Source organism: Mustelus asterias, chromosome 18 (genome assembly GCF_964213995.1).
Source record: "Mustelus asterias chromosome 18, sMusAst1.hap1.1, whole genome shotgun sequence".
Classification (NCBI taxonomy): domain Eukaryota; kingdom Metazoa; phylum Chordata; class Chondrichthyes; order Carcharhiniformes; family Triakidae; genus Mustelus; species Mustelus asterias.
The window spans coordinates 79,515,752-79,530,638 of NC_135818.1; the positions used below are offsets into that span (position 1 = coordinate 79,515,752).

Genomic DNA, 14,887 nt, shown 5'->3' on the forward strand with positions numbered 1-14,887 from the left:
AGGTTAAAGTCCAACAGGTATATTTGGTAGCACGAGCTTTCGGAGCGCTGCTCCTTGATCAGGTGAGTGCCTCTATCAGAGGCACTGTTCCAGTGTGTGTGTCTCTGTCAGAGTGAGTCTGCCTCTGTCAGAGTGTGTGTCTGTCTTTGTGTCTCTGTCAGTGTGTCTCTTAGTGTGTGTGCGTGCCTCTGTCTCTGTCAGTATGTTTGGTAGTGCCATACAAATCAATACCAAGAACTATGCCAGATCAGGCTGCTGCCCCCTTCCTGTGGTTTGATTTCTCGTGTCACTTTTCCCATTTAGCCTGAAGTTTACAGTTTGCAGCTGGCACTCAGACCTGAGCAAATTCCCTGCTGCTGTTTGTTTCTGTTTTGTTGGGAGGAGGAATGAATGAGTTCATAACTGATAATTTGGGAACATAAATTTAAAATTGTCAACAAAAAAGGAAGAAGGTAGAAGTTAGATTTTTAAATCTAACTTTTGCTTAGATTGGTGATGCCCTGCAGGCAGAAACAGTGGTGGAATCAGAAATCTTGATAAAGGAAAGACAAATGGGGCTAAATGGACAGTCTTTTCAAAGCTTTTATTAGGTGTTAAATAATCTGGTAGTATGAGGAAGAAGGTCCTGTGGGTAGTTGCTCACTCACATGGAAGTTATTTATAATATGAAGACCAGAATATTTTGATCCTGTTGAAGTATTTAAGTAATTTTTCTCCTTGATAATTGACATTTTTGGCAAGGGTATGCTCCCAAAAATCTAAATGCCATTTTTTAAAAACTTGCTTTCTCTTTCACAATGATAATGTTTTCTGAATTTATTTTAAAAATATCCTTTATTTGCATTTATTAACAGTGCGACAGAGCTTGCCAGGTAATTCAATAATGGTAACTTGTGCTGGTGGGTGTCCAGTAACTTGCTGCGTGGTGCTCTTCATCCAGAGTGTTAGAATAGAATCCCTGCAGTGCAGGAGGAGGCCATTCAGCCCATCAAGTCTGCACTGACTCTCTGAAAGAGCATCTTACCCAGGCCCTATCCCCATAACTCCATGCATTTACCATGACTAATCCACCTAACCTACACACATTTTTGGATACTAAGGGGCAATTTACCAGAGCACCCGGAGGAAACCCATGCAGACACGGGGCGAACATGCAAACTCCACACAGACATACCCAAGGCCAGAATCAGACCAGGGTCCCTGGCGCGGTGAGGCAGCAGTGCTAACCACTGTGCCACCGTGCCACCAGTGTTGGCCAGCTTGTGGCTCATAGGAGCACCATATCTGTGCCAGAACCTGTCTTCATTTTGATTCCATTGAGATCACTTGATAAACATTGGAATGTAGTATAACTTGTTTATTATCCAAACCTCTGCTTAGTCACGGTCTGAGCTAAAATCAGATATCACAGCACACCATTAATCAAATCTAGGATCTTTTTGGAATAAATGGATCACTGCCATGCTGCATTTATGAACTGATGACAAAGCTTTGATGTTTGTGGTTCTATCTTAACAGTGTTATGTTTTATTTTTAACTGCTGATCAGAGAATCCCTTCCACCAGCATAATTGCTCTTTTCCCCCATGAGACCATAAGAAACAGGAACATGAGTAGGCCATTCAGCCTCTAAAGCTCGTTCTGCCATTCAATAGGATCTTGGCTGATCTGACAACATTCCTCACGTCCACTTTCCTGCCCACTCCCTGTAACCCTTGATTCCCTTACTGATCAAAAATCTATCTCAGCCTTAAATATACACAAGGGCTCTGCCCCCACAGCTCTCTCTGGCAAGGAGTTCCAAAGACTCACAACCCTCACAGAAGGAATTCCTCCTCATCTCAGTCTTAAAATCAGCATTACGTGAAAATGAGATCGAGATCTGCATTGATGTCTCTAATGATTTAACACTCACCGTCTAAGGCTGGGGTGAGGAACCTTTTTCTTATCAAGGATCACACACATAAGTAAAATCAGTGTGGGCCGCGCACACATAAAAAAACAACCTTTTTTTTAAAAAGAGAGAATACAGAAATGTTCAACTCGCCCACTGTTTTAATGTGATGGCTGAGTTTGCTCTTCCTTAATGTGTAACACCGCCCCGGTGTCTCGATCACAGCACCCCTGAAATTCAGTTCAATTTTTTGCCTGCTTTCCTTTCTCTCTCCGTCTCTCTCTCTCTCCTTTCTCACACTGCCTGTCTCTCTCTCTTTTACCTTCGCCACTCTCAGTGCCTTTCACAACCATGAGATTCCAAAATGCATCACAGTGAATGAGAATTTTTGAATTTCACCATTGCAATGTAGGCAGCAGCCAATTTGCACACAGCAAGCTCTCACAAACAGCAATGTGATAACAACCAAATTATCTGTTTTAGTGATGTTGATTTGAGGGATAAATGTTGGTCAGGACACCAGAATGTACTCCCCTTTTTATTCAAAATAGTACCGTGGGGTCTTTTGCATCCACTTGAGACAGCAGAAGAAGAAGCCTCTGTCTAATGAATGATCCAGATAACCACTTCAAAGAATGCAGAACTCCCTCGGTACCGCACTGGAGTGTTGGCCTGGACTTTTGTACTCAAGTCTCTGGAGTGAGACTTGAACGCGCACAATTTTCTGACTCCAAGGTGAGAGTGCTACCAGCCAAACAATGGCTGGAGCTTTAAACGTTCCCTATTTGCACAGAGTGGGTGGGTTGCAAATTGGGTATAAAGTCACTGCCAATTTAGCTGATCTCAGGGTGGTGGGGGGCACTATCATCAGACTAGGAAGGGGAAGCTACTGATTGTTATCGAATAAAGCCTGTTGGAAGTAATGGCAGAATCAGGGTTCCCAGCTATGCCCATCATAGTTGAATAACTCAACAATCATCATTGTTCATTGTTGCCCAATTGAAGTATTCAAGCTGCTGCCATTCGTTTGAATTGCATCTCAAAGAGTCATTGTCTTCAGGAAGAAATGGTAAGAGCAGCATTGCTTTCTGAAGATGGGCACCTATGGCAAATTTCCCTAACATTGCACTGGTGATTTTCTCTTTATAGAATATTGTGACCCTTTTGTTTCTGTAAAAACATTGAAATTATTGGACAAGGATCAAAGAAAAAACAGTTGTGGATTTTGAAATTGGAAAAAGATAAAGCGAAGCTTGTAGAGTTATCAAAGATATGATCTGAGTAGTGAAACTGCTTTGGCATGGGTACTGTATGTATGTTATGGCAGATGGGTACTAAATGTAAGCCATGGCAGATGGTGGGATTTGAATTCAATAAAAAATATCTGGAATTAAGAATCTACTGATGACCATGAAACCATTGTTGATTGTCAGAAAAATCCATCTGGTTCACTAATGTCCTTTTAGGGAAGGAAATCTGCCATCCTTACCTGGCCTGGCCTACATGTGATTCCAGCAATGTGGTTGACTCTCAACTGCGCTCCGGCAACTAGGGATGGGCAATAAATGCTGGCCAGCCAGTGACACCCATGTCCCATGGCGTCTGCTTGCTTGCTGTCAGGGAAGGGGAAATTATTAATCTCATTTTCTAGTACTTGAGAAAGCTAGGCTAAGGGCCATAATCTGTAATACAGGACATCATCAAGGTTGAAGAGGGGAGTTGAATTGAGTCATCATTAGTTTCTCTTAACTCTCCCTTCTCTGGTACTCTTGTTGGGGTAATCATTCAGCATGTGACGAGGAAGGAAGCTGTTTGCTATTTATGCTTGTGTTGGCTTGTGGAAAGATTTGTCGTGCCTCGGTCCATGTCTCGGGCTTTTGTCCATAAACCCAGTAAGTTCTTCAATCTTAGATTCAGCTTCCTCTTATAAATTCTATGGAATCCGCTTTACCACCTTTTCCTACACAGCATTTTCAGATCCAACAATTGAATAGAAAAAAGCTCTCATCCTCTCGGTCTCTTTCCAATGATGTTAAATCTATGTCTACTTGTTATTGAGTCACGCACCAAAGGAGCTATCAAAACTTCTCTTCATCTTGACATCCTTATTCCATCACCTCCACTGTTCCAAGGTGAACAATCCTAACTTTTCTATTGTCTCATAAGTGAAGTTCCTCACCCTCGTAAATGTCGTCCATATTCTTTCTAAGATCTTTTCTGAAGTGTGATACCCAGAACTGCCCGGGGTACTCCAGATGAGGCTTAACCAGTGATTTGAAAAGTTCAGCATAATCTATATTCATGATTAATATTCTGTCTCCTCTATTTATAAACACAAGTAATTTATATGCTTTTTTAACTGCTGTATCAAATTGCGCGGACACCAAGTTCTTTCTGCTCATCTGCAGAAGGCAGAGAGTGGCTGTGGAGGGGTCTTTCTCTGCATGGAGGTCAGTGACCAGTGGAGTGCCCCAGGGATCTGTTCTGGGACCCTTGCTGTTTGTCATTTTCATAAATGACCTGGATGAGGAAGTGGAGGGATGGGTTGGTAAGTTTGCTGACGACACCAAGGTAGGTGGTGTTGTGGATAGTTTGGAGGGATGTCAGAAGTTGCAGCGAGACATAGATAGAATGCAGGACTGGGCGGAGAAGTGGCAGATGGACTTCAACCCGGATAAGTGTGTGGTGATCCATTTTGGCAGATCCAATGGGATGGAGCAGCAGTATAAAATGAAGGGTACCATTCTTAGCAGTGTAGAGGATCAGAGGGACCTTGGGGTCCGGGTCCATAGGACTCTTAAATCGGCCTCGCAGGTGGAGGATGCGGTCAAGAAGGCGTATGGCGTACTAGCCTTCATTAATCGAGGGATTGAGTTTAGGAGTCGGGAGATAATGCTGCAGCTTTATAGGACCCTGGTTAGACCCCACTTGGAGTACTGCGCGCAGTTCTGGTCACCTCATTACAGGAAAGATGTTGAAGCCATTGAAAGGGTGCAGAGGAGATTTACAAGGATGTTGCCTGGATTGGGGGGCATGCCTTATGAGGATAGGTTGAGGGAGCTTGGTCTCTTCTCCCTGGAGAGACGAAGGATGAGAGGTGACCTGATAGAGGTTTACAAGATGTTGAGGGGTCTGGATAGGGTGGACTCTCAGAGGCTATTTCCAAGGGCTGAAATGGTTGCTACGAGAGGACACAGGTTTAAGGTGCTGGGGGGTAGGTACAGGGGGGATGTCAGGGGTAAGTTTTTCACTCAGAGGGTGGTGGGTGAGTGGAATAGGCTGACGTCGGTGGTGGTGGAGGCAAACTCGTTGGGGTCTTTTAAGAGACTTCTGGATGAGTACATGGGATTTAATGGGATTGAGGGCTATAGATAGGCCTAGAGGTGGGGATGTGATCGGCGCAACTTGTGGGCCGAAGGGCCTGTTTGTGCTGTGGCTTTCTATGTTCTATGTTCATCTCTACTTTTCAAAATTCTATCATTTATAGTGTAATCTTTCCGTAATAATCCCGCCGAGTGCATCGCTTCAAATCTCTCCACACTCCATCTGCTATGTTTCTCCTTGTTTCACTAGTCTGTCCAACTCATCCTGAAGCCTAAAGCTGTCCTGATCTTCTACCTTGCTAAGTTTATCATCTGCAAACTTTTTAATGCTGCTACCTTCACCTGAGTCTAGGTTGCTTTATTTTCTAATTGCAAAGCTCTGCAAAAAGCTCTGCTCTATGGTATTTCACTTCCATGTCCATTCTTAATGTGACCAAGAATGTCAGTGGACTATTTGTCTGTGGAGGAATCGCAGCCAAGCCTAAATCAGTCTTTGCACAATATCTTTTTAGCAGTAGCTATTGGACAACGGACTCCTAACACCACAAACCCTGATAGATTTCTGTTGCAGTTTCTGTAGGAAACATTTCACTGAACACTAAAACTCAAAATCCCTCAGGAGTTCTTTATGTAAGCATTTAATTATCAAGTAATTGCTGCTTTTTAAGGCATAGCTAATGTGTAGCCTTCTTTGGAATTGACAGTAATTGCCGCCTTGAGTAGTGATTTGGATTTACACGAATAAACTGTAACTTTATGTGGTGAACTGTGTATTAGTTGTTTTCAAAAGAGAATTGGACTTTCTGCCATTGGAAGAGATGAAGAAATATGAACTGAAATCTGATGTAAGAAAGGATTGTGATTTGGAAGATGTAAATCAAAATGATTGATTTTTGGAGGGCGGGGAGAACCTTACTAATCCTTGTTGGCTAGATGACCATTTCAAGTTGCAAAAAGTCTTGTATCTGATGTTGACACACAAACCTAGCATAATCAGCAAATGCTTTGCCTCTTCAACCCTGCCCTCCAAAATGTGCTAACTTTATCAAACGGTAATCTTAAAAACTTTACCTATTACTAATGCCAAAACAGAGCAAAGTAATGCATTACAGTGTATCTTTTGCATATTGATTGGGTTTAGCCATTTAAAAGCAGTAGGGTCAAGGTATGTCCATAAACTGGAGAACACAGTACACAAGAGTCAGTATTTTTCCACAGCCAGTGAATGGTGTTTTCTTGGTGAATGTCACTTCTGAATATCATTTTTCTGACAATTTCTATGCTTTAAGACCAATATGGTTTTATTATAACCCAAAACAAAATTCTGTTCATCACACTCTGACACACCCTCACATAATTTCTGACGCTTTTATTTTCTGATGCTCATGTAGATGGGTGTAACTGGTGTTATCAGCAAGTTTGCGGATGACACGAAGATGGCTGGACTTGCGGATGGCGATGAGCATTGTCGGGCAATACAGCAGGATATAGATAGGCTGGAAAATTGGGCGGAGAGGTGGCAGATGGGATTTAATCCAGATAAATGCGAAGTGATGCATTTTGGAAGAAATAATGTAGGGAGGAGTTATACAATAAATGGCAGAGCCATCAAGAGTATAGAAACACAGAGGGACCTAGGTGTGCAAGTTCACAAATCCTTGAAGGTGGCAACACAGGTGGAGAAGGTGGTGAAGAAGGCATATGGTATGCTTGCCTTTATAGGACGGGGTATAGAGTATAAAAGCTGGAGTCTGATGATGCAGCTGTATAGAACGCTGGTTAGGCCACATTTGGAGTACTGCGTCCAGTTCTGGTCGCCGCACTGCCAGAAGGACGTGGAGGCGTTAGAGAGAGTGCAGAGAAGGTTTACCAGGATGTTGCCTGGTATGGAGGGTCTTAGCTATGAGGAGAGATTGGGTAAACTGGGGTTGTTCTCCCTGGAAAGACGGAGAATGAGGGGAGATCTAATAGAGGTGTACAAGATTATGAAGGGATAGATAGGGTGAACAATGGGAAGCTTTTTCCCAGATCAGAAGTGACGATCATGAGGGGTCACAGGCTCAAGGTGAGAGGGGCGAGGTATAACTCAGATATTAGAGGGATGTTTTTTTGCACAGAGGGTGGTGGGGGCCTGGAATGTGCTGCCAAGTAGGGTGGTGGAGGCAGACACGCTGGCATCGTTTAAGACTTACCTGGATAGTCTCATGAGCAGCCTGGGAATGGAGGGATACAAACGATTGGTCTAGTTGGACCAAGGAGCGGCACAGGCTTAGAGGGCCGAAGGGCCTGTTTTCCTGTGCTGTACTGTTCTTTGTTCTTTGAGTGTGAAAGTTCAGAGTCTGTTGGATTATTTATTGATAGGTCAGTCCAGAAAAAGTGTCCACTTTTTCTCTATATTTGCTGCTGATTCCTTGGCTCTCACCTGAGTCAGCAGTTTGTGATTTTAAGCCTTACGCCAAAATACCTGAGCACACAATCTAGAGAGAGGATGCTTCAGTGCAGTACTTCCTTTAATCAGGGTTTGGTTTGATCCCTTGAATGGAAGTAAAAGATCTTGCGGTAGGATTTGAATAATCATCCCTCAACCCACACCGCTCCAACAGATTATCATTGCTTTTTGTGGAACTTTACTGTATCTATGTCCCTTCATTCTAGGTCCCTCAAACACTCTACCCTGCCCCATCCCTTCATAATTTTAAACACCAAACAACTTGTCTTGTAACCTCTGGCGTTCCAATGAAAATAAACCCTTTTTTATTGTCATCTTCATATTTGTAGTTCCTCAAACAAGGCTGCATCTCAGTGAATGAGGGCCATGCTCTCTCTTTCCTCAAAGTCTTTCCTATGGTTTGGAGCTGGAAACTACACCCCACATTACACCAACTGTAGTCTTACTAATGTATAGATTCACTATTATGTCATAACTTAAAGAACAAAGAACAATACAGCACAGGAACAGGCCCTTCGGCCCTCCAAGCCTGCACCGATCATGTGTTCCTAACTAGACCATCCATTTGTATCCCTCTATTCCCAGTCTGTTCATGTGGCTATCTAGATAAGTCTTAAACGATCCCAGCGTGTCTGCCTCAAGCACCTTGCTTGGTAGTGCATTCCAGGCCCCCACCACCCTCTGTGTAAAATACGTCCCCCGCATATCTGTATTGAACCTTGCCTCCCTTACCTTGAACTTGTGACCCCTTGTGTTTGTCATTTCTGACCTGGGAAAAAGCTTCCAACTGTTCACCCTATCTATGCCCTTCATAATTTTATAAACTTCTATTAGGTCACCCCTCAACCTCCGTCTTTCCAGGGAGAACAACCCTAGTTTACTCAATCTCTCCTCATAGCTAATACCCTCCATACCAGGCAACATCCTGGTAAACCTTTTCTGCATTCTCTCCAAAGCCTCCATGTCCTTCTGGTAGTTTGGCGACCAGAACTGGATGCAGTATTCCAAATGTGGCTTAACCAACGTTCTATATAACTACAACATCATATGCCAACTTTTATACTCTATGCCCTGTCCAATAAAGGCAAGCATGCCATATGCCTTCTTCACCACCTTTTCCACCTGTGCTGCCACCTTTAAGGATCTGTGGACTTGCACACCCAGATCCCTCTGTGTGTCTATACTCCTGATGGTTCTGCCATTTATTGTATAACTCCCCCCTGCATTAGTTCTACCAAAATGCATCACTTCGCATTTATCTGGATTAAATTCCATCTGCCATTTCTCCACCCAATTTTCCAGCCTATCTATATCCTGCTGTATTCTCTGACAATGTTCATCACTATCCGCAACACCAGCAATCTTTGTGTTGTCCGCAAACTTACTAATCAGACCAGCTACATCTTCTTCCAAATCATTTATATATATCACAAACAGCAGAGGTCCCAGTACAGAGCCCTGCGGAACACTGCTAGTCACAGACCTCCAATCAGAAAACGACCCCTCCACTGCTACCCTCTGTCTTCTATGGCCAAGCCAGTTCTGTACCCATCTAGCTAGTTCACCTTTGATCACGTGAGATTTAACCTTTTGCACCAGCCTGCCATGAGGGACCTTGTGAAATGCTTTACTAAAATCCATGTAGACGACATCCACGGCCCTTCCCTCGTCAATCATTTTTGTCGCCTCCTCAAAAAACTCAACCAAATTTGTGAGGCATGACCTCCCTCATACAAAACCATGCTGTCTATCGCTAATGAGATTATTCAGTTCTAAATGTGTATAGATCCTATCTCTAAGAATCTTCTCCAACAATTTCCTTACCACGGACGTCAAGCTCACTGACCTATAATTACCCGGGTTATCTTTGCTACCCTTCTTAAATAACAGGACCACATTTGCTATCCTTCAATCCTCTGGGACCTCACCTGTGTCCAATGAAGAAACAAAGATTTCTGTTGGAGGCCCAGCAATTTCATCTCTTGTCTCTCTCAGTAATCTAGGACAGATGTCATCTGGCCCTGGGGATTTGTCTACCTTAATGCTTCCTAAAACACCTAACACTTCCTCCCTTGTAATTGAGATTTGTTCTAACGGGTCTACACATCCCTCTGAGACACTATCAATCAATGTGTCCCTCTTCTTTGTGAATACTGATGCAAAGTATTCATTTAGGATCTCACCTACTTCCTTGGGTTCTAAGCATAATTCCCCTCCTTTGTTCTTGAGAGGTCCGACTCTTTCTCTGACAACCCTCTTGTTCCTAACGTATGTATAAAATGCCTTGGGATTTTCCTTAACCCTGTCTGCCAAGGACATTTCGTGACCCCTTTTTGCCCTTCTAACTCCCTGTTTGAGTTATTTTCTACTTTCTCTGTATTCCTCCAGTGCTTCATCTGTTTTTAGCTGCCTGGACCTTATGTATGTCTCTTTTTTTCTTTTTGATTAGACCCACAATTTCTCTGGTTATCCATGGCTCTCGAATCCTACCTTCCCTGTCCTTTCTTTTTACAGGCACATGCCTGTCCTCCACTCCTATCAACTGCTCCTTAAAAGACTCCCACATGCCAGATGTGGATTTACCCTCGAACAGCCTCTCCCAATCAACAGCCAGCAAATCCTGCCTAATCCGGCTTTGTTAGCCTTCCCCCAATTCAGCACCTTACCCATAGGACAACACTCATCCTTTTGCATGACTATCCGAAAGTTTACAGAATTGTGGTCACTGTTCGCCACATGTTCCCCCACTGAAACTTTGATGACCTGACCGGGCTCATTTCCCAGTACTAGGTCCAGTATCATGAGCTTGGTATCATGAGCTTTCGGAGCACTGCTCCTTTAAGAGATAAGTTCCGTGAGATACCAAATAAACCTGTTGAACTTTAACCTGGTGTTGTGAGACTTTTTACTGTACAATCTCTTCGATATCCCCTTCTACAGAATTCCCATTTTAGAATCATCTGCACATTTGGAAACCACTCAGTCTGGCCCTGCATGCAAATTATTGATGTGTACAAGAATAGCAGTAGTCCCAGAACAGATCCCATTTCCAAATACTCTTAGACACTGCTTTCTAATGCCAACTCTCTGTGTCCTCCCTTCTAAACAACTTTTAATCCAATTTATAACATGCCTCAATTGCATACTTGTCAATTTTCTTCAGTTGTCTTGCATGTGTTTCCTTGTCAAAGGCTCTCTGAAAGTCCGTTCCCCCATGTACCACCTCCTCAAAAAACTCCCTTAGGTTTGTCCAGCATTATCGCCTTGTGTGAAATCTGTAATGACTGTTCCCAATTTTCTTTTCATCGTTAATTAACGATTGCTGTTCTTTCCTCTGCCACTTGATTGACCCTGTAATTACCAGGTTCGCACTATCTCTTTGAAAAATTCATTACTAACTGAATTACTAATCCCAACTGTTTCACCTGATGCATAGCCTATCCCTCATGGTCATTTTGCATTTATTTGGAGCCATTGTCATTTCTTAAATGGTCTTGCCCCAACTATCCATCCCACAGGGAACCAGCACTTCAAACTTGGATCACTAGTTCTGGGTGTTTAGAATTTTATTTTTATTTTGGGGTGTATTATATTTTAGAATATTTTCCCATAAATTTGCTTAACGTAAGGACAAATCATCTTTTATTTGGTTGACTGTGAAGGACAAGTGCCGCATGTTGAATGTCATGTTGAATCATGTCTAACTAATTTTTAAACTCAATGCCCCGACCGATGAAGCAAGCATGCCATATGCCTTCTTGACTACCTTCTCCACCTGCGTTGCCACTTTCAGTGACCTGTGTACCTGTACACCCAGATCCTTCTGCCTATCAATACTCTTAAGGGTTCTGCCATTTACTGTGTATTTCCTATCTGTATTAGACCTTCCAAAATGCATTACCTCACATTTGTCCGGATTAAACTCCATCTGCCATCTCTCCACCCAATTCTGCATCCAATCTATATCCTGCTGTATCCTCTGACAGTCCTCATCACTATCCGCAATTCCACCAACCTTTGTGTCGTCCGCAAACTTTCTAATCAAACCAGTTACGTTTTCCTCTATATATATATATTTTATATATATATATATATATTACAAACAGCAAAGGTCCCAGCACTGATCCCTGAGGAAAGCTGCTTGTCACAGCCCTTCATTCAATGCATCCTCCCACTGCTACCCTCTGTCTTCTATGACCGAGCCAGTTCTGTATACATCTTGCCAGCTCACCTCTGATCCCATGCGACTTCACCTTCTGTAGCAGTCTGCCATGAGGGACCTTGTCAAAGGCCTTACTGAAGTCCATGTAGATAACATCCACTGCCCTATCCTCATCAATCATCTTCATCACTTCCTCAAAAAATTTGATCAAGTTAGTGAGACACGACTCCCCTTCACAAAACCCTGTTGCCTCTCACTAATATATCCAATTATTTCCAAGTGGGAGTAAATCCCGTCTCGAAGAATCCTCTCCAATAATTTCCCTACCACTGATGAAAGGTTCACCGGTCTGTAATTACCTGGATTATCCTTGCTACCCTTCTTAAACAAAGGATCAACATTGGCTATTCTCCAATCCTCTGGGACCTCCCCTGTTGTCAGTGAGGATACAAAGATTTCTCTCAAGGCCCCAGCAACTTCCTCCCTTGCCTCTCTCAGTATTCTGGGGTATATCCCACCAGGCCCTGGGGACTTGCCTATCTTAATGTTTCTCAAGAATCCCAATACCTCCTCCTTTTTGATCTCAACATGACCCAAACTCTCTATACACCCTTCCCCAGACTCATCATCTCCCAAGTCCTTCTCTTTGGTGAACACTGACGCAAAGTACTCATTTAATACCTCATCTATTTCCTCTGGCTCCATGCATAGATTCCCTCCCTTGTCCTTGAGTGGGCCAACCCTCTCCCTGGCTACCCTCATGCTCTTTATATACGTATAAAAAACCCTGGGAGTTTCCTTAATCCTGCTGGCCAATGACTTTTCGTGACCCCTTTTAGCCCTCCTTACTCCTGTTACTAACTGTTTTAACAAAACTTCTTGTTGCAGATTCGTAAAGTTCAATTAGAGTCGCCACGTGATCGCCACCTCCACCGCCAACATTTCCTCCTCTAGGAAAGGATGGAATTCTCGAGGGGCTTCTTTGTTCTGGAGTCCCTTCTGTCCCTGACTTGCATTATGCTGTCAGACGCCAATGTTTACAGTCCACAGTATGGAATTGAAAATCCAGATATCTTGCCTTCAAAGTTAACCTCTGTAAATATATCCAACGTGTTTTATGGAATCATGTTTGATGCTGGAAGCACTGGGACACGCATTCACATATACTCATTCATTCAGAAAGGCCCTGGTGAGTGCAATCAGTTTGAATTTTCCTATGCAATGAGGTTTTGGCTTTTTGTGAAGTTGAAGCTTTCCCTGATTTTGTACTTGGCAGAGTTGAATCTACAGAGATTTAATTCTGTTACTGCCAGACTTCTAGTAGTGTCCAAATGAACAAATTATTACTTTAATGTCCTTAGTTTTATCTTTCACAGTGGTATAACAGGTACACACAATTACAGCTGGTGTACGCACGATATTTGTAACATTCTGTGTCCAACCTAGTCAGTCGATTAAACCAAGAGAAGATTGTTAATGTTTCTTCAATCGTTTTAGTTTGGTGTTAGATTTGCCTTGCATTAAACCTGTCTTTGCCAGTCTAGTTGTCGATGGCTACTGGTTGAGTTAAGAGACTTTTTTACGGATACTGGTCTTTTTTTTTTGAGAACAACATTTTACTAGGTTCACCTACAGCTCTTTTTTTCAGTTCGTCCATTTTACATTGCTACTTGGCACCACTCTCCATAACATAGCAATTAGGCATTTGGGAACTTGATATCTGAGGTGTACATTTGACACACCAAACCATTGCAATCTAAGCAGTTTCTCTCAGCGTAACTGCTGTGATGCTATTGACCTTGGAGCTCCTGAATCAACTTTTATGTATTTTTGGGGAGCTCTCAAGATTTGCAAAGAACTGGCGGTACAGTAGCACAGTGGTTAGCACTGCTGCTTCACAGCTCCAGGGACCTGGGTTCGATTCCCGGCTTGGGTCACTGTCTGTGTGGAGTTTGCACATTCTCCTCGTGTCTGCGTGGGTTTCCTCCGGGTGCTCCGGTTTCCTCCCACAGTCCAAAGATGTGCAGGTTAGGTTGATTGGCTATGCTAAAATTGCCCTTAGTGTCCGTAGGTTAGAGGGAGTAGTGGGTAAATATGTAGGGATATGGGGGTAGGGCCTGGGTGGGATTGTGGTCGGTGCAGACTCGATGGGCCGAATGGCCTCTTTCTGTGCTGTAGGGATTCTAAGATTCTAAGAAAACATAAGTGAGGGCACTTGTATTTCAAAGTGAAGCTGATGTTGGAAGGTGCACATGTTTGCCATTGGCTATCTAACATAAAAATGTCCTTACATTTTGTAATTTCTATAAGACAGTTCAACAATGGAGCTGGATAAATTACCATCGTCAAACTGATGCGCATCTGATGTTAATGCCTTGTCAATTACATTATTATGGTTAAGAGAAACAGGTGATGGGTATTAATTATCTTTGAGCACAAATAACTGGGACACTGGGTTGAGTGGGAGGGAGGAGAGCTGTGAGACTGAACACGTCAATAACTCTCTCCAATAAAGAAAATAAAGCTCCATGGCTAGAATTTTACTGTCCTGCCTGCCCACCACAAGAAGCGGAGCAGGGAAGGAACAGACCTTGGAAAGGTCTGTTGACCTCGGGCAGGATTTTATAGTTTCGGGATGAGCGAGGCCATAAAATCCCACCCAGTGTCTGGTTTTGGCTACAACCAATTGGCTTGGATTCGATTAACAACTGAGACCAGTTGATCCTACTACATTCATGGTTCTTAAGCTTTTATTTTTCTGCTTTTGAGGTTCCTGATTGAAATGAATAAATATACTTGCCTCTGCAGATTGGGTCCTCTTGTATGTTTCAGGTGTGCATGCTTTAATCCTCATTGGGCCTAAGCATCATCATTTGTAGTGAATGTTGCTTACTTTCCTTCTATTTTGAAATAAAGAACCCAGCCTTCAACAAGTATTTACATTTTTCTTGCAAACACACTAAGAACTTAATGCATACATTAAAGTTCTTCCTAAAACTTGGCCATTAATATAACAATTTGGAGTCTCAGATTATCAGCACACTTTAGGGCTTTAATTTA

At 43.0% G+C, this 14,887-nt stretch overlaps 1 protein-coding gene across 1 annotated transcript in view; it reads left to right on the forward strand.

The window, feature by feature from the left end:
• Positions 1-14,887, forward strand: part of entpd5a (ectonucleoside triphosphate diphosphohydrolase 5a) — a 38,002-nt gene that overhangs the window by 822 nt on the left and 22,293 nt on the right. The window contains exon 2 of the mRNA XM_078234362.1: positions 12,716-13,016. Coding sequence (XP_078090488.1) covers positions 12,788-13,016 — 229 coding nt within the window. The 5' untranslated portion in view covers positions 12,716-12,787. The remainder of the gene's footprint in view (positions 1-12,715; positions 13,017-14,887) is intronic.